The sequence below is a fragment of the Cygnus atratus genome, chromosome 4, assembly GCF_013377495.2.
Source record: "Cygnus atratus isolate AKBS03 ecotype Queensland, Australia chromosome 4, CAtr_DNAZoo_HiC_assembly, whole genome shotgun sequence".
In the NCBI taxonomy this organism is placed as follows: domain Eukaryota; kingdom Metazoa; phylum Chordata; class Aves; order Anseriformes; family Anatidae; genus Cygnus; species Cygnus atratus.
In genome coordinates this window covers 43,806,696-43,826,177 of record NC_066365.1, presented here as the reverse complement: position 1 = coordinate 43,826,177, position 19,482 = coordinate 43,806,696, and the positions used below count along the sequence as shown (strand labels likewise).

General features: G+C 35.7%; 1 protein-coding gene across 1 annotated transcript in view; it reads left to right on the top strand.

Moving 5' to 3' along the window:
• Nucleotides 1-19,482, top strand: part of BLTP1 (bridge-like lipid transfer protein family member 1) — a 115,903-nt gene that overhangs the window by 41,015 nt on the left and 55,406 nt on the right. The window contains exons 23-39 of the mRNA XM_050710664.1: nucleotides 2,210-2,338; nucleotides 3,218-3,337; nucleotides 5,436-5,713; nucleotides 6,414-6,664; nucleotides 7,145-7,403; nucleotides 7,869-8,712; nucleotides 9,561-9,631; nucleotides 10,324-10,497; nucleotides 10,816-10,936; nucleotides 11,492-11,638; nucleotides 12,009-12,136; nucleotides 12,602-12,804; nucleotides 14,801-14,998; nucleotides 15,658-15,869; nucleotides 16,172-16,323; nucleotides 17,128-17,278; nucleotides 18,381-18,533. Coding sequence (XP_050566621.1) covers nucleotides 2,210-2,338; nucleotides 3,218-3,337; nucleotides 5,436-5,713; nucleotides 6,414-6,664; nucleotides 7,145-7,403; nucleotides 7,869-8,712; nucleotides 9,561-9,631; nucleotides 10,324-10,497; nucleotides 10,816-10,936; nucleotides 11,492-11,638; nucleotides 12,009-12,136; nucleotides 12,602-12,804; nucleotides 14,801-14,998; nucleotides 15,658-15,869; nucleotides 16,172-16,323; nucleotides 17,128-17,278; nucleotides 18,381-18,533 — 3,591 coding nt within the window. The remainder of the gene's footprint in view (nucleotides 1-2,209; nucleotides 2,339-3,217; nucleotides 3,338-5,435; nucleotides 5,714-6,413; nucleotides 6,665-7,144; nucleotides 7,404-7,868; nucleotides 8,713-9,560; nucleotides 9,632-10,323; nucleotides 10,498-10,815; nucleotides 10,937-11,491; nucleotides 11,639-12,008; nucleotides 12,137-12,601; nucleotides 12,805-14,800; nucleotides 14,999-15,657; nucleotides 15,870-16,171; nucleotides 16,324-17,127; nucleotides 17,279-18,380; nucleotides 18,534-19,482) is intronic.

Sequence of the window (19,482 nt, the reverse complement as noted above, 5' to 3'; positions counted from 1 at the left end):
CTCAGTTGAATTGGATGCATTAACATATTTCCAATGCCTTAAATAACCTTAAGTTTATAGTTTGAAACTACAGCCATTTCTATGGATAGAAGGTGGCAAATGAGCTGAATCTGATGGTCATCTTACATCTAGATGTAACAGGGTGGCTGGTGTTTTATGAGCAGTTGGTTACGGTGTTTTATGAAAGCGTGATCGTAACAGAGTATGAGCAAATACTGTTGTCACTGTGTAAACACCTGCATGTTACATCTATATAAGTTAATGTACTTAAATACTGATTAGAAAAGCAACCACAGTATCTGTGTGTACTCTAAGTGATTTAATTGTAGAATAAATACTACTATTCTAAACAGAGCCGGTGTTTTGAGACCCTTTCAGCCATAAACTAGGTAACATGACAAAGAGGAGAAAGAAAAATCTATTGAATAAATTTAGATAAGAGATTTTAAGATAAGTTGTCTTTGACTTCCTCTCAGGTTACTTTGATTTTATGATGCTGAATTCTGGAGATGCAGATTTGTTACCCTACTGGTTAACACTCTGGGAAGGGCAAATGAAGTACCCAGTTGTGATTGCAGTCTGAAAAGCAATTTGTTATCCCTCACATGTAAGGTTCATGCAGATATGTAGGCATTTGTTTGCAGGGATGCTACCAGTAAGAAGGATATCAAATGGAGCAGCTGGCAAGGATTTATCTTGCAGATGAAGTTTTGGCATTCTACAGAAAGCTACTGACAAAGCCAAGTTTTAAAGTAGGAGATAAATGAGATGATCTGTTGGAAGACAGAATGGGCAAACCTCAGCAGAAGAGTAGCTAGTAGCTTCATAACTTTTGATGCTTGGTCTCACTGGAACATAGTTTGCTTTCACAGTGTTCAAGTTTCTTAGGTCAGTCTTTGTATTAACTACTTTTAGTTCTTGCCATTTTTGCTGCTTTCATTTTTCAATATATAGTAGTGGCTGCAAGCACATATTAGACAAATCACTTTGATTTCTGATGTGGGCTGTGAGATCTTTAGAAAAGATTGTTTTATCACTGTGTTCTGAAACGTGAGAAAAATACATAAATTCTATTTCCTGGTTACAGTTTGATTATTAAGGCACTTCTGCATCCTCTTATTAATTGAAACAAAAAGGCGTTTTCTGGCTTTAAACAACTCATTCAGTAGAAGACTTCTGCAGCAAATAAAATAAAAATCAGGCTTACAAGCAATTTTAGTAAATTTAAAGAAGAGAGTCCAGATACATCTTCGTGCTGCATGCACAGACTTCTGTAGAAATGTATTTCCCCAAATGCTACTACTGATTTACACAAGCTATTGCTTTTACTCCAGTGCTATAAGCTTCAAGATTACACCTAGTAAATCAAAAGTATTATAAGATTTAGAGGACTCTTCTAAATGTTTGACGGAACTTGAGGGTTTTCTTCCCATAGAAAGCCATTCTCAATTTTATATTTAATACAGGAATTTTATTTTACTTTCTTGTTAGCACGGCTGTGAAGCAGAACTTGAACTTGCTCTTTCAAGGTCATTGTCTTTTTCCTTCCCCAGTGTGATGTATTGCAAGAATTTGTGAAGGTATACAACTAAATGGAGAAAGAGAGATCTTGCGCAGGACAGTCATAGCTATATTAAATTCCAGTTAAATTACTCCTGATTTAAAGTGCCCTTTCCTTTGGTTAGCCAAAGAAAACCCATTTCCCTCTCATAATAGAGACAGACAGTTATGATTCATTTCCTTTATGAATAAGCTAACTATATAAAAGATTTAAATCGGCAATTGGCTAATTACCAGATCCAGAGAGATTCAGCGGTGTTCTGTTTGGCCAGTTTCCTCCTATGCTTTCTAAATGTAACCTTGTTACTTATATGCAAGGAAGTCTGACATTTAAATTATGAATGGTGTTAGGGTATTTAGAGGCGTTTTATGAGGTGAAATAAGGTGAGCTGTGTCTTTACAATGAGGAGACTGGTTGACCATAAGAATAAAGCTATTTTCTTATATTAAGACATGATTTAGAGTTAGCCATAGGCTAGGTGTAAGCAAGGTAATGAAGCCAGAATTATATGGTGGTACTTCCGTTTGATTTTACTGTTGCTCACCTTGTGACCTTTGGTGATGTTCTTTCAGTAATCTGTTGAATCCTGTTCCTAAGTTCCTAAGTTCATTTTGCGTACTTACTATTAGACAACATCTTTCCTTACAGCTTGCATGTCTTTTGGAATGGGGGCAGACCTTTGTGTTTCATGTAGTGTGCCGTGAGTTTGAACTGGAAAGACCAAAATCTGTTATAATTTGCCAGCATGGAATTGATCGTCGTTTTTGTGACTCTAAGGTAACCTTTCATCCATCTTAATTGCTCACTATATTCGTGCAGGCTCTTTGGAACAATTTGCAAATCCAGTCCTAGTTATCAAGGCGCATGGAATATGTACTCAGATTGGATATCCTCTTTGATAATTGATGTGTTTTAGAAAGAAAAGCGATTCTATCTGTATTTTCCTGTGGATTTACACCATGTTTTAGTGCTGTATGAGTTATTTTGAGAAACAATGCCTGCAGGAGTCATGCATGGTTCTTACCTGTACAGTGACAGTTAAGAGGCACGTGCCATATTTCAGTTTCTCTTAAGAAACAAGGATCATACTTCCCTTTGCATTCCTTGAACACTTCTTCCCCTTACCCCCTCTATCCCCTCTATTGATGAAACTGTGCTTTGATGAGGGACTTAAGTCAACAGCTTGCGGCTTCCACGGCCCTTTTTTTTAACATGGGACTCCTACTGCTATGCCCCAAGCAAACAGATAACAATTTGTCTGTCATCGTGAATTCTGCTTTTGGTGCTTGTCTCTTGGAATCTATATGGGCAATCACTTGAAGACTTAAGGAGGCTTGTGATATATAAAGCATGATTCCTGAATTTCATCTCTTGACCTCCTCCTTGTTTTAATGTATAGGTTCCAGTTTATGTGATGTTCTCTATTAGGGGGCTTAATTTTCTTTTTGCTGGTGGAAGCCAGGAGAGCCAGGTGGGTCTGCTCATGTTGCTGGACAGATGGAACATCCCATCTCATATTCATGCTGCAATTGTGGAATAAGTAACTTTTTATTGCTCTAGTTTTAGGCTTCTGTTAAACAGAACATAAATAAAAGGATAAGAAATAAAATTCAGTTTAAACTCCTTATGTATGTTTAAATCTATTTCTGTTTTTAGATGAACTGTGTCCCTGGGCCATGCCCAACATCTGATGACTTAAAGTACACTATGACACGCTTAGCCATGGATGGAGCAGATCTGTATGTGGTAGAACATGGCTGTGCCACCAATATAAAGGTAAAAAACATTTATCTTTACAGCAATTAAAATATTTTGGTCAGTAGAGTTCTTTGTATTTTTTGATAGAATAGCTGCCTGATTTTATTGCCTGCCTACATGCAGTGGACTAAGCAGAATATTCGAAACTAAATGGTAGAAGGTTGGTGTTAAAATGGTTGGACTGGGCCAGAAGTAGGTCAATTTGGGTCATATTTAATACTTTCATTAATGATATTGGAAAATGGTTAGGCGGGGTAGATGTCTGCCAAAATAAGAATGTGAGCTGCAAGACTGGTGTAATAAATTAAAATAATACTGGGCAATATAAACACTAGTGTCTGTATGTGATGGTTAGTAAAAACTTCTACTGTAAGTTACTAACTCAGCAACTGGAAATGTTTGAGAAGGAATGTCTGCAAGTCACTGTGCGATAACTCATGGTTGTCTTATGTGAGACAGCTGCTTGAATTAAGATGTATAATTGGTAGAGCTGGGAGAAGTATTAGTGCTGCCGCCTGACTGAATCTGGAATACTGCATGGTGTCTCTGTTCAAAAAAGGTTGTGGAGAGAAGAGCTGATATTCTCTCTCATCTTATATAAGAGAAAATTGTAGCTAAGTAAAAGTTAAGAGACAGTAAAGTACAGTAACACAAGAAAAGGAGAAAAGCATTGTACTGCTAATGACTAATAGTTGGGCTGTCCATTAATAAATTCAGTTTTAAAAGGTAGGCTTAATACGTGACACTCTGGGGACAGCTTCACATTCTGAGCAAGAATCTAACCGAAGGAGAGCAGCAATTATTTTATACATTTTGAGTGATGTGATATCTTGTCATTTGAATGGCTTGCTACCTTGTGGCAGTTAAAAAAGAAAAAAAGCATTTCAGTCTTCAAAATCTTTTGATTCTAATATTATAAAGCATCAGCACAAATATCAACTGTGTTTGCAGGCATAAATATGAATGTCAGTATTTTCAAAGGCTGCTTAATAACCCGAACCACTATAGAAAATTATATCCCTGATGAGTTTCATTCATATTTAAAAAAGGATTTCCGGTGCTTCTTTTATAGTTTGTAACAAAGGAGAGAAGTAATAATTTAATATTAGCCCTATGAATAGCTCTTCCATGGGTGGGTTCTTTTCACAGGGCAAGTAAGGACAGCTGCAAAAGTTGGAAAATTAAATTGGAAAAATTCAGGTACTTCATGGTGACTTTTTAGAGATGACTGAAGCTGTGCAGGGAGCTTCATCCACCTTCAAGAATAATTGAAGGAAACTTCATATAATTCGAAGTTTTAAAATTAAGCATATGTGGCAGGGCTACATCATCTTTTACGTACCCTAATGTTGGGGTGGATTGGCTCTGTCTGGGCAGGTGTGCTGGTTGTACAGTGATGTGTTCCACAGCTAAGTGTGAGAGCAAAGCAAGAACTTCTCCAGATACAGGAGAGAGGGTAGCCTCCTGTTTGGTTCCACAAAATTACTGGAGCTATACCAATAAAAGAAGTAGAATATGATCACGGAAGCAAAGGTATTATAACACAAAGGATCAGAGTTGAGGTTCAGGATTTGGAATTTCTTGTATCTAGAATTTTGCACCATTTAACTCAGTTCTCTCACTGAGGTGTACATTAATTGTGGAGTTGAATGTCCATGTTCCATCAGTTAATACAGCTGTGCATTTGAAGTATATAATCTATATTTTAGTCTAAATTATAGTAATAAATCATGGATCTGTGAATTCAAAAATTGAAGATATATTGTTTTTTATGATTACACCAAAGAATTTAATAATGATTAAATTTTTCAAAGGTTCATTATAACATGTCTACAGTTGGGAATTCTCTTTGGATCCCTTTACAACAGGAGACTCCCAAGTACAGACTTTATTTTTGTTATTTGGAAACTGTCTGAAGCTAATTTCTAAGCTTGCTTTCTTATGTGTGTATGCCTGTGCGTGTATATAAAAAGCTGTTCCCATGTCATCTTTGGAGAGAGTAGTTTACTGAGACTTTCCTGGGTTGTAATAGGTGATGTGTTAACTGGATTAAGGCTACTTTATCTTTGCTTCACTTGTAAGTATTCAGACTTCATGTTTTTACTCGTGTTTTCAGATGGGTACTATCCGTATTGCAAACTGCAACCTCCACAACCAGTCTGTTGGAGAAGGTGTAAGTGCTGCTATTCAAGACTTACAATTGAGACAATACGTTGAGCAGGTGAACAATTGCAGAACTGGTCTTCAGCCAATATTAAGGAGGGCGTATTGGTTGGAAGCTGGATCTGTCAACTTGGGGCTCATCACTGCTGACATTGCTTTAGCTGCAGATCATCCTTCCAAACACGAAGTACAGAGACATTTCTTGGAGACACATGATAACCGAACAAAGAGGTAAGAGATTGATTTGAACGAGATGGATTTGAATGTTTTTCAGTGTAAGTTAATAGAGTCATCTAAAGATGGATTTTTTTTTTGAAGTATGTTGACTACTTAGCTATCAAGTTGGTGGTTTGAATGTGCTTGGACTATACAAAACTATTATTTTTGGCAAAACTTTTCTGTCTGTTTTCCCTCATCTCCCAAAATTAAGGTCATGGAGACGAAGGGAATTCAGTTTGTCCCTTTTTCTCAAGCTGGACTGAAAATAGGCCTTACAGATTTCTGAACAGACTGAGCAGCTGTGAATAAGATGTCTGGTCTAACTGTGACTCTGCGTTTCCCCTAAGAGCAATTGCCTCTGGCATGAGCAACACACACGAGCGTGGAGTGTTTGCAGTGCTTGCTTCTGTGATGAGAGAATGAGTTGTTACTATTAATGTATATTGTGGCAGGTGGATATAATCTGTGGCTCAGCACAGTTGCATCAGCATCGCATATGTTTTTGATTTGCTCCTTTCTGGAGCTAATCATTCATTTTGTGTGACACCTGTGTTTCAGATAGAAATCTTGCTTAACTTGTTTCATGCTAAATTAAACAGGAGCTTACAAATAAGTGTGATAGATTTTAATCTGGTTTTCACTGAATTTAAATGTACTAAATCTGATGTGGTCTCATTGTTGTTTTTTCTTTTTTTTTTCTGCCTTTGTGTAGATTGTGGTTTTTGTGGCCTGATGATAATTTGAAGAATAAGAGAAGCAAGAACAAGTGTGGCTGTCTTGGTGGTTGTCGCTTCTTTGGTGGCACGTTAACAGGACTAGACTTTTTCAAACTTGAGGAACTGACGCCTTCAAGCAGCTCTGCTTTCTCAAGTACAAGTGCAGAATCTGATATGTTTTATGGGCAGTCATTACTGCAGCCAGGAGAATGGATTATTACTAAGGAGATTCCTAAAATTTTGGATGGTGAGAATGCATTGTTCTCTAACTTAATTCTTATTTGCCCAAAAGTATAATTCACTAACAGCACATTGGTTTTTGTGGTCTATCTGATTCTGGTTAATGAGTAGTATACGTTGCGTTCTTGTGTAAGAGGTCCTGTAGTGGTATGGGCCCTTCCGAGTGCAGACAGTGCCTTGATAATAGTGAGTAAACTTTCATATGCTGTATTTTTGTATCAACATGCAGATCCTTTCTGAGTAAAAAGAAGCTTTTTAACTTGCATTTGTTTTACTTTTCTAGAAAGCAGTCTGTTAAGAAAATTTGATGTTTTGCTGCTATGATTTTATTAATTTTTATTAAATATGCTAGTCTATGTTTTCAAAACCAGGGCTTTTAATTTAATTAATTTAATTTAATAAGGATTTTTATTTGAATGGGTGGAAAAGAAGCCATTGTAGATGTGTTATCAGATGTTCAATTTTCTTTCCTGTTTCATGATCCTAGGCAAAGCAAATGGTATAAAACGAAAAGATTGGGATTGTAGATCTATGGGTATAGAAATAGAAAGAAAAGCGCAACATCTAAGCCTACAAGTGCCACTGCGCTCCCATAGCTCCTCATCGTCTTCAGAGGAAACGAGCAGTTCTAGTGCTGCTCTCCCCTTGCTGGCAGGTGAGAAAGACAGCCCGTCTTCTACTACAGAGGATCACTTGGGACAGAAGGAGTTCTTGTCTGGTGCAAAAAGAGAAGATGGTCGTGGAAGGTGAGTGCTCTCTGTGTCCGGGTGGGAGTATAATTGGACTCTTGAATATGTTAATACAGAACATACCTTATATTTAGCAACTTACTGAGTATTAGTTATTTTCAATGGCACTGCCAACATCCATTTCCTAGTTTGAATGCAGATTTGGATAACTAATAGGGGACAATTATAAAAATAACAATAGGAATCTGGGTAGAAAATATCCCTAACAATAGGGATCTGGGTAGAAAACTCAGCATGTATGACAATAACACTTGCCATTACCATTTGTTTATATCTCCTCTTATGTAGACAAGCAGACTAGCAAGGGGCAGAATTTAATACGCCATCAGCGTTATGAAAATAATTGCTATACTAACAGAAAATCACAGAATCACTGCAGCATTTGACAGCTCTTATAATGTAAAGAGAAGCACAGGGAATAAAATAAGCAAATGAAACGTCCATTGTATTTTTTTTTTCCAGTGTTGCAGGTGAGGGTGCAGAGGGTAGCCCTGCATCCCCTAGCAGCCAGGAAAGGCCTGTTGGTCAGTCTCCCATGAGGTCTCCGCTGAAACGGCAGGCGTCAGTGTGCTCCACCCGGCTTGGCAGCACCAAGAGCCTCACAGCAGCCTTCTACGGAGACAAGCAGCCTGTTGCAGTTGGTGTGCAGTTCAGCAGTGATGTGTCTCGCAGTGATGAGAATGTCTTGGACTCCCCAAAGCAGAGGAGGAGCTTTGGTTCTTTTCCGTATACACCGTCTGCAGATTCAAATTCATTTCACCAGTACCGCTCAATGGATTCTAGTATGTCAATGGCTGACAGTGAAGCCTACTTTTCTGCAGCAGAAGAGTTTGAGCCAATAAGTAGTGATGAAGGACCAGGAACTTATCCGGGGAGGAAGAAGAGAAAAAAGCAAGCTCAGAAAATTGAATACAGTAGAGGGTCTATTTATCACAGTGTGGAAGGGCCCTTAACAAGTACTGTCCATGGAGAAATGAGTCAAGACATTAAAACGTTGCCAATTAAGACTCATCCTTCACAGGCTTCATTTGTTTCGGCTCTAGGTGGAGAAGATGAGCATGTTGAGAATATGTATGTTATGGAATCTGAAAAGACTGTAGAAAGTGAGCAAATAAGTTCCCAGCAGCCTGTAATGGCATGTTATCAAAACTATCTTACACAGTTCCAGGTGATCAACTGGTCGGTAAAGCATCCAACTAACAAAAGAACTTCAAAATCCTCATTACATCGCCCCTTAGACCTTGACACGCCAACCAGTGAAGAAAGTTCATCATCTTTTGAGCAGCTTTCTATCCCAACTTTTAAGGTACGAAAGATAGAGGAAGGAAGAGTAGAGAAGCGAGTAAGAATTCAAGACAAGTTCAAATTGTTTAATATACACGTTGTATAAAGTCATGAGACACTTGAAACTTTCTGGCTTTTAGTCAAGAAATACTTTGGAATTCTGACTTCAAGTCTTCAACTGTGTGGCTGGAAGACTGGAAGAGAAAATGATTGTTAGATTATGTGAATAGGATGCGTGTTCTGAATTATCATTATTGTATTAGAAATGCTACTTGTTGAACGATATATAGCTGAAGGATATTTACATGAGTTTGTTTAAAATATATATTATAAAGAAATTTTAGTAGCAGTACATTTAATACTGACAGAATACATGCTGAGTGGTAAATGAGTTACTTTAGAGTAAATTTGAAATGAATAGTTTGATAAAATTATTTTTGTACATTTGCATTTTTTTTTCCAGTGTGATACAAGCATACGTATTTAAGGAAAGAACTGAAATGAAATGTATGAAACATAAGGGAAATGACTTGATAGATAATAGGTGTATAAGCTCTGAAATTTCATCTTGTTATCATTTTGTAGCAAAAGCTTTATATGTTTATGCAGTTCTTTCACAGAATATTATTTGAAGTCCCTTTTAAGCAATTAGTAACTATCCACCTATGATTTAACTTTTTCAACAGCTTGAGATTAGATTATGAAGTTTTTGCAAAGTTTTATTTTTTTACACTATATTGGAGTATGTGCATATGAAGGATTCTTTTAAGAAAAAAAAAAACTGTAAGGATAATCTTCATTTGAATATTCCTTGGGTAATTTTTGATATATAGAAGGAATGTAATATATTTCTTTGTACTTTTCTCTTAGATTGTTAAGCAGGGTCTCACAGCTAATTCATTACTGGACAGAGGCATGCAGCTTACAGGATCAACATCCAAGTAAGTTGAAAATTGTGTAACATTGTTAAAACATTTTTTTTCCTGATACTCTAGTAAAGTATTTTGGCTCTTGCTAGCCCATTCAAAATTTGATTTGTAGCATTAGTTTTAGTACAGGTCTATTTCAAAGCAGGGTATTTTATTACAAAATGTTTGGTTTTGGTCAAAATGAAAGTACAAAGGCAATTTACTTACGTGATTTTGGGAAGTGCTTATAGAAAGTGCCCATTGCATTGCCTAAAGCTGAACTTGAATCTCAGTAAGGGCCTTGCCCTGAAATTGTTTGTTTGCTTTCTGAGCTATGCAGAAAAAGAAACCTGTCATTGTATGCCTTTTACTGAGTATTAAAATGATACCTACAGTGCCTCAGGAGAATTTACACAAGCTGAAGACCTGTTTATACGTTGTTCATGACAAGGAACATTTTCTAATATGTGGCTATAACCTCACATCAGTTTATTATGCATAGTCTCATTATTAAGGAGTTAACTCTTTTAATGCCTGTAGACTCTTCCCTTGGATTGGATGAATTTTGATTTAGTCTTGGGCCTACCATCCAAGACTAATGTTTTGGTACTGTTGGAGTCCTATTAAAGTATTAAAAAAATATACAAGATGCAAGCATTTAGTGATGTACACTTTTGTATTTCTTTCACAAATCTGGGTTATTAATATGTATTTGACTTGTTTAGTACACCTTACACTCCTTTGGATAAGAAGTCTGCAGAAAACACAGATGATGAAACAATAACAGAAGAATGGACATTGGATCACCCAGTCTTCCAGACAAGGACAACAGCAATAGTAGAAGTCAAAGGAACTGTAGATGTAGTTCTGACTCCTCTTGTAGCAGAAGCGTTGGACAGGTAATTAATTTTATTTTTACTCCTTTGGTGTTAATTGGTTATACTAAAAATTGTCTCAAAACTGTGAGGCTGAGCAGAGGTTTAGGTAAAAGGATTGAATAATACATGACTGATGGAACGGCAGTGCCTTGCAGCCATTGAATATTATTCTGCTTGTCCTATAAAGAAGCTAGAAGGACGTCATTGTGACCTTGAAAGTACACTTTCTCTCTGTGTGCTTAATTTTTCTCTTTGCAGTGTTAATTAAATACTACAGATGGTGTGTTACGTGAAACTGGAAGTTTAAGTGTCCTGTTGTGGGCTTGTTCCCTCTCATAGGTATATAGAAGCAATGGTGCATTGTGCGAGCTCTCGACACCCAGCAGCTATTGTTGATGATCTGCACTGCAAAGTTCTTCAAGATGCTGTACAGAACAGCAAAACAAGCTTCTCAGAAAACGTAAGGAAGGGAACAAGAAAATTATCCAAAATTTTGAAAGAATAGTCATTTCTTTATTTTACATAGGAAAAGATTTAATTGAATTCACTTTTTTGAGGTACAGTAGCTAAATGCTATATTAATCTAGCTTGAAAAGAATTTTGTGGTAGTTGTACTGAGTTAAGAGTTCTTTCTGTCCAAGTTAATGACTAAATTTATATATTTTTTATTTGGCGTTTCTTAGACTTCACAGTATAATTGACACTACTTATTTACTTCATAACAACTTTTTCTGTATAACTGATACATGTAGGACTCAAGCTTTTAGCTGAAATCTGGTCATTAGAAAGTTTATTTTAGAATGACATTGCTACCCTTTGGTATCTAAACATAACATACCTGTACGTGCTACAGTCCTTGTTCTAGAAATGATGGCATTGTGCTTTAAATGCAGTCAGAATCTCTTTGTAGTTCAGTGCTGCTGAACAGTTCAGAGCTGCTCAACACTTCAGCTTAGCAGTTCCAAGTTTCAATGAGAATAAATTATTAAGTGTTACCACCTTTTTCCCCTCCAAGTTATCTTCCAAGCAGGATATTAGAGGAACAAAAATAGATGCCACTACTACAGGAACAACAAACCAGGGACCAGCACAGACAAATCTCTCACTTAAGCAAGATAATGTGACAATTAAAGGCCTTCAGGCCAACGTTAGTGTACCAAAGGTAAGAATTTTTGTTTAGCTTATTGGTAGACATGTAACTCATAAATTACCCTTATTGTGTGTACTGGAAAGCTTAAGTGAAGTTACGTATTTGTGATAGATAACTGATGTGATGAGTAGGGTAGACTGTTTTGGAGATGTTCGATCTTAGGGTAGGTAAAGGTATGCAAGTTAAATAATAATTGCTATGGAGATAACTGACTGCAATGTCTGTAAGTGATGTTTTTACATCTTGGTGTGGAGGTTTTATCTTTAAAAGTTTGATTTTACTCATAAGTTTAAGACAAGATTGTATCAGAAGTTTGTGATGTATGATTAATGTAACATGTTTTTCTAAATTTCTTTACTCTTTGGGGAAATTTTACATATAGGTGAACCTGTGTTTACTACAAGCATCCGTTGATGAATCCCCAGGGGTTTCTTCTGGTAAAACTGTGACTCATGTTTCATTAGTAGCTTTGTGCTTTGATAGAATTGCTACACAAGTTCGTATGAATAGGTAAGAATAAAATATGTCACTGTTGGTGGCTTTTTTATTGTTGTGTTAGCCAAAAGACTTAGTGTTAACAATTTTTTTTGAAATATAGCCTGCAGTTCTGAAAGGAAGTATTTTAAAAAGTCATGAATGAATTAAACAATAAAATGTCTCTTCAGTGTGCTATAAATTAACACCTAATATCTAGTTAAAACTGCAGTTTCTTTGAGAAGTAGAGGAACCCTTCTGGAATCATTTTGGAACCTAAGATTTAACTCACATTATGCAGGATAAAATTGAAATTTTCAGTAATTTTCTACCAAAGTATAATTATCTTCTGACTTTACAAAGAATTCTTAATAGTGCTGTGCTTATGTCACTTAATGTCACTCAAAAATTTTTTAAAAAAAGTAAATAAGAGTAGCATGGCTATCAGAGATTTGCTTCATTGTTTTTTCTCCCTTGTTTTCCTTTCCCCCTTGTTCAAAGGGGTATAGTGGAGGAGTCTTCGAACAGTGCAGAAACCGGGAGGAATTCTGTCACATTTGATCGTTATATCCAAGCTAGTAAAATGCAGCCCCAGTCCTCTGGCTCACTGAGATCCAATGCTGGAGCAGAAAAAGGAAAAGAAATTGCTGCTAAGTTGAACATCCATCGTGTTCATGGACAACTTAGAGGCCTTGATACGACAGGTAAGCCTTTTTTTTTTTATTGTGAAAATGTCATTTTTCATAGAAGCAAGTGGTGATAGTTTGCCTTAAGCTCATTTTTTATCAACACAAATAAAAAGACATTTGAAACTAGAGATTATGCAATAGTCCAAAAAGAAGTTTAGGATGGTTACTCTGAATTGTTTGCTGTTATTTCACTAATATGATGATTTTAAACGTAGACAGAGGGAAAACATCGACTGATTTCTAAGCGGTTTTTGTGGCAAACAGGTTGCATGGTAAAGATTGACCGATAAAATTTCATGTCTAGGCTCCCTTCTTTCCAGTTGATCTCCTTTCCTTCTCAGCTGCTGTTTTTTTTCACCCAACGCAGCAAATGAATTACACTTACTAGCTTTCTTAGTACTTTCTAACTATTTCAAGATAGGTATAACATGAATGTACTGGCACTTTCAGCTTGACAAGCTGTAGATTTTTAACAATAGTGCCTATAAAACAGAAAATGAGATCTACGTGATTGTGTTCATTCTTGTTTTTGTTAAGGAAATGCCTTCAAGAGCTCGTGAATTAACTTTGGTTGCTATAATTTCTGATCATGGAAAAGATGAAGATAAGCAAAAGTAGAGACTGTTCTTATGTTGTGGTTTGGCAAGAAGTCTTGAGTACCTTTTACATGCTGACATTTTTATTGCTTTCTAAGTTAAATCTGACTCAGTTTTGATGCAATCTGTATCAGCTAGTGCCATGTTTTACTGTGTCCCATGAAGAGCAGGAGTCTTTAGGACATGAGGAAATGCTCTGAAACAAGTATGAATAAAAACCACACAACAAAAAAGCCTGTGTAAAGATGAGTGAGCAAATTAAACTGGAGGAAAACAAAATAAATTGGAGAAGATAAAAGGGATTAGCTCAATTTTTATTTAGTTGGGTGAAATCTCAGCTGTAGTGTCTTGTGTGAGGTATGCTGCAGACTTCTGAGAAGGCCAGGTAATTCTTGACTTGTAACCAAAAAGCTCATCTTCTATTTAAAAGGGTTGAGGAATGTCCTTCTAGAGAACTTAGCATTTCACGTATGCTTTGAAAGTGATTGCTGTTAATCAGTTGGGGGCACAGAGTGAGGATTGTATGGACAGAATATAAATTGACTTAGTGTGGTTCTTTTCCCCAGATATTTGACATTTAACTCTGTGTGAGAGGTAATAGGAAACAGGTATAAATTTTCTTAAAATGTTCCTTCAGAAATGTCACTAGAAGAAAGGATTTATATTTAATCTACATCCTAATATCAAAGAAATGAAGGTGGCATAGTCCCCTCCTGGATCTTAGACAGCAAAGATCGTAATGAATCAAAAACTACTTGAGGCAGTGTTTTCTTAGGAATCAGTGAGACTTACTGCTTTCTATTCTTCCAGTATAGACAAAGGCATGTTTCCAACCGAGAAGCAGTCTCTGAATTAAATTCAGAAATTTATTTTAAAATATCCATTAATTATGCTATAGTTAATACCAAATGCATTTCTATTCAAACATATTATCCAAGAGCACTGTCAGTATTACTGTTATTTGTTGCTGTTAAACTTTAGGTATTTATTAAGAATGTTTTTGATAAAAATTTTGGGCTAATAGGCACTTTGAGATAAAAAGCTGAAGAGCTTGTTTGTACGCATATGTTTGGAACCATGACTGTAAAAAGATGAAGAAGGCAGATATGTTAGGATTGGTAACATCTAAAAGTTTGAACTTTGAGTTGCTCCATTCTTGCTTTTCCAGACTTAAAAATTACCCTGACCAAATAAAATAAACTTTCTGGGAGGAAGGGTTTATGAACAATTTATGAACAATTTTTTTTTCTTGCTTGTACTTTGATTTTTTTTTCTTTTTTTTCTTCCTGTTTGAGGAATACTTAAGAGTATTCCAAAATACTTTACTTGCAAGTAGATACTGTAAACTTGAGGGCTGTTTGAAGATACGAAGTTTTTCCATTTTGTAACAGAATGCTAAATGTGTTTATTTTAAGATATTGGAACTTGTGCAATAACAGCTATTCCCTTTGGGAAATCAAAAGTTCTTTTTACTTTGGAAGAGTTGGATGAGTTTGCTTTTGTGGATGAAACAGACCAACAAGCTGTACCAGATGTAACTCGAATCGGTCCTAGTCAAGAGAAGTGGGGTTGGATAATGTTCGAGTGTGGAATTGAAAATTTAACTATAAAAGGTAAGACTATATAGGCTTTGTATTACTTTGTATTATGAAACTGATAGCAACTCTGTTGTTGAGTCTTCTATTTTAGACATTATTTGATTTCAAATACATGAATATAGGTGATAATAAATAATATGTCTATAGTACATAAATTATATCACACAGTAAGTTCTATAATACAGGAGCTTTTAGTCCTTGCTGCTTATGACAGTGTAAGAAATAATTCCATATACATTATTTTCAACAGTTCTGGAAGCTAAAGTGAAGGTAGAAATTTGTGCTTTCACTGATTATTTAAATCCTGACCTTGCAATCATACCCACACTAAGTGTCTGAATGTAGGACTGGAATTCTGCTTTCAGAAGGAAAGCTGGCTTCATAAAGAAAAAGAGCATATATGTATTTTCTGTCATTCAAGTTGTTCTTGTCAGGGAATAGTGTTTAAAAGCAGCCTCCATGCATTGTGATTACTCTTCATCTACTTGGAACAAACTATAGGAAGCGCTACAACTAGCTTTTAAGTTGTACATAAAATTGGTAATGCATCTTGTTTAACCAAAATCGTATGTGTTTATCTTCTTAAGTGTACCTTTTTTTTTTTCTGTGCGATGTAACTTATAGAAGTTTATGCGTGGCAAACATTTGCAGCTGTAGTGTGTCTGCTTTTCTAGGAGGAAGACAATCTGGTGCAGTATTGTATAATACATTCGGAGTCATGGGGAAATCAAGTGCTACAGAGAGAGGTGGATTGCTTGCATCAAATAACTCTTCAGATTCTCCAACTGGTAGTGGTTATAATACTGATGTGTCTGACGATAACCTTCCTTGCGATAGAATAAGTCCCTCTTCAGATATTAATGGAAACTCAGTTTCAGATGAACAGGTATGTATACTAGGCTGAATTGATTGGTCTTAGGTTGTGTTTCTTTAAAGTGATTATGATTTGTAGTATAAAACTGAAAATTGACAGATCTGTTGCTGTACCAACTGATTCAAACTGCCTTCTTGTGCATTAAATTTTAAGCTTTCTCTAAGGTCTATTAGTGTTGTCTTGGGAGAGTTGATGAACAACATTAGGTTATTTTTCTTTGCCTAAATGGATATGAAACTATTTTTTGTGAACAGTGCACAGCAGGCTAGTGCCTTTTAATACTTTGTAAAAGACTTTGTGTTTTGTTTTTTAAGGATGAAGGGGTTGAATCTGATGATCTGAAAAAAGACATACCCTTGATGCCTCCTCCCCCTGACTCCTGCAGCATGAAGCTAACAATCAAAGAAATTTGGTTTAGTTTTGCAGCTCCTACTAATGTGCGTTCTCCAGCCCATGTATTTTCAAGGTATGACTCTATCTGATTTAAGAGAAAGAAAATAACAATTCTGGTTTGGTAAATTACAGTTGTATTTGGTAGATTCTGAATGTAACTTCAATAATTGTTGAAGCTTCTCTGGAAATGCTGGTTTTGGAATTTACATATATCACAGTAGTTCTTGCTTCAATTTGTAACAGCCATCATGTATATGAAAGTGTTGCTAGAAAAAAATTAATTAGATATGATAGAAATAATAATAAAAAAAAAAGAATTACTTCCAGTGAGAATGAGATGTATGAAGGAGAGCAAGGGGTGTGAGTGAGAATATTTGTTTTGACTAGGAGAGAACCACTCACTGCTTTGGTCTTCAACATAATGCTTAAACCTTGATCTTACTGACTTTGCACTCTGAGGTTCAAGATAAATCTTTCTAAGATAGTTTTTTCATACTCTGTGTCAACACTTGAAAATTTCTGTTACATATTCTAGAATGGATACTAAGCATCTCTAAAGGTCAAAGCAAACTTAATGAAACTTTGTATGTGTATAGAACAAGTACATTGTAAACATACAATTCAACAAACTAAATATTCCTATCTGTCAGTATATAGCTATAAATTAGAAAGTCTTTCTGTGATTTTTTCCCTAATATTCTTGCCTCAGTCCTTCAGCAAAATCTCATCACAATACCTTGTATAACAATTAACATGGGATTCAATTAATGTTCTCATATTCCACCTATTTGAATGTCGTTCGTAGCAGTAGTAGAAAATCTTGCTAATTGCTGCTGCTGAATGTGAATACCTAACACTTGTTATTTTTCTCAATTAGGCAACTGAACCTCCTGAGTACTGCAACTCCTGCAGTTGGTGCTTGGCTTGTTCCCATTGATCAAGTGAAGTCATCTTTAAATAAGCTAGAAACTGAAGGAACACTGCGAATCTGTGCTGTTATGGGTTGCATAATGACAGAAGCACTAGAGGTAAATGACCTTTCTAAAATCAAGAGGCCAATCAGAACGGAGCAGTGTAATATGTAATATGTATTCATTTGGGCATCTGAATATTTTCACTGAAACTTACAGTGCCTCTTAAGACAGTTTTTCAAGAATTGGTTACAAGAATTTACTGCCTGTGCTTTTTGCACGGAATCTAAATTTCAGTGGGGAAAAAAAAACAGCTATTACTAGTGATGAAGTCTTGTGCTTCATACAGGTGTGCATCTCCATGTAAAATAATTGGAGATTCTGTCTGTTGAAAGAAGTATGGCTTTGATATCTGATATATCTGACGAAATATGAAAGTGTGCTTGAATCATGAAATATTCAGGGTATCTTTTAGGAGAAAATGTGAACTTCTATGCCCCTGCAGTGTATTGAATTATTGCGCTCATCAGATCCACTTGTTAGAGAAAGCAAAGTGAGGGTGAACAATTCTAGTGAGAAGAGCAAAATAGACTTTTTTTCATTGTTGAAAACTATTATTGGTAGAGCTGTTATAAAAATTGGGTCTTAGTGTGATTTGCTAAGGAGCTTTTGTGTGTGTAGGCAGTTTTCTGGTGTTTGTTTAATTAGCACCATCTAGTGGGAAGATTTTGAGAAGTGATACCTCTTGGTGAGATCCCATCTTGTATCGCAAGACTGAGAGCTTAGTGTCATACTAGTTTTATGCTCTACTAATTGCCCTTTGCAGCATTCCCCTATTGTTACCTCCCTTTATTTTTTTCTACTCTTTTTTCTACCAATAAGCCAAATTAGAGAAGTATTTTTTTATCTAACTAGGAATTCGCAGTTCATTTGGAAATCTCAGCTAGCTTAGCAAATATATTCTTTAGTCCAGAAGTAACTTTGCAAAAGCGTGGGATTTGAATCCAGCTTTATTACTGCATATAAATAAACAAACTTCAAATATGATTATTTTCAGATAGCACTTTTAAAAATATGGTAGTTATCCATGTGTCAATTTTATTGTAGAAGTTCAAAATGGAGTTAAAGGTTTGTGCTATCGTAGCTGAAATTATAATTCATGTGCGTGTTCTTTTTGCGAGTACGTTCATGTGTGAAAAATATTTGCATTTTAATCTAGAATAAAAGCGTGCACTTTCCCCTGAGAAGCAAGTACAACAGGCTAACCAAAGTGGCTCGTTTCTTGCAAGAAAATCCTTCCTGTTTACTGTGTAATATATTGCACCATTACCTTCACCAAGCAAATTACTCTATTATTGAGGATGCCACCATGGTGAGTTACCCTGTAAACATGTAAATAACTCAGCATGTTAGTTTAAACCAATTCTAGCATCTCCAATTAGGTAACTGCATAAGGAAAGCTGTAAAACAAGGAAGTAAACCTAAACTGGTGTATATGTACTTCATTTGCTAAGTAGACATGGCTTCTCACATGTCACTTTCTTTTAGGTCTGCTGTTTTTCTTGTGGCCTGTGTATATGCTTGATTTTTATTTAGCTATTTTATTGGCAAATATATATGAAATCATAACAATTTTAAATACATGCCTTTTTATTTAGTGGTCTCTTTAATAAAATTTATTTTTTCTTAAAGATAAAAGTGAAGTAGTAAAAATTTTTAGTTTTAAAATGAAATCTCAGTTATTGATGTAAGTACATGGAAGAATTAGATTATATTTCAATTATTTTTTTCTGAGAACTAGACTTCATGTCTTTTAGAAATATTTTAATAATACAGGCACTTCACTGGTTTAAAAAAGCTAGAGTTGTAAAAAATTTAAGACTTAAGGATCTAATCGTTTTGGTGGCTTTAGAATGTAAATACTTGGATTGTAATGGTAAATAGTTGTTTGGACACACATATTGGGCATAAGGAGGAGTGTTTGTCCCTGATTTTGCATCATTTTCATAATCCATTAGCATGGCCGACAGATTTCAACAATATGTTTTTCCCTGTGTTCAACTGAGAGCCCAGTGATCAGAAATAGCACAATTTGTGGCAGAAATAGCCCTGTTTGATTTGTGGTAAAAATAAAGGTGTGTGTTTTTTTTTTTTTTTTTAAGCACTATTCAGTGGTGCAATCAAAACAATCCCTGTTTTTACCTCAGTTCTATGTTTTTAAATGACTGCTTACCAACAAAGGAAAAAAATAGTTTTTAATTTCAGTTGTTTCTACAGACAGTCTAGGGCTGCTCTGATTTTTAGTTTATAGTTTAAAGCCT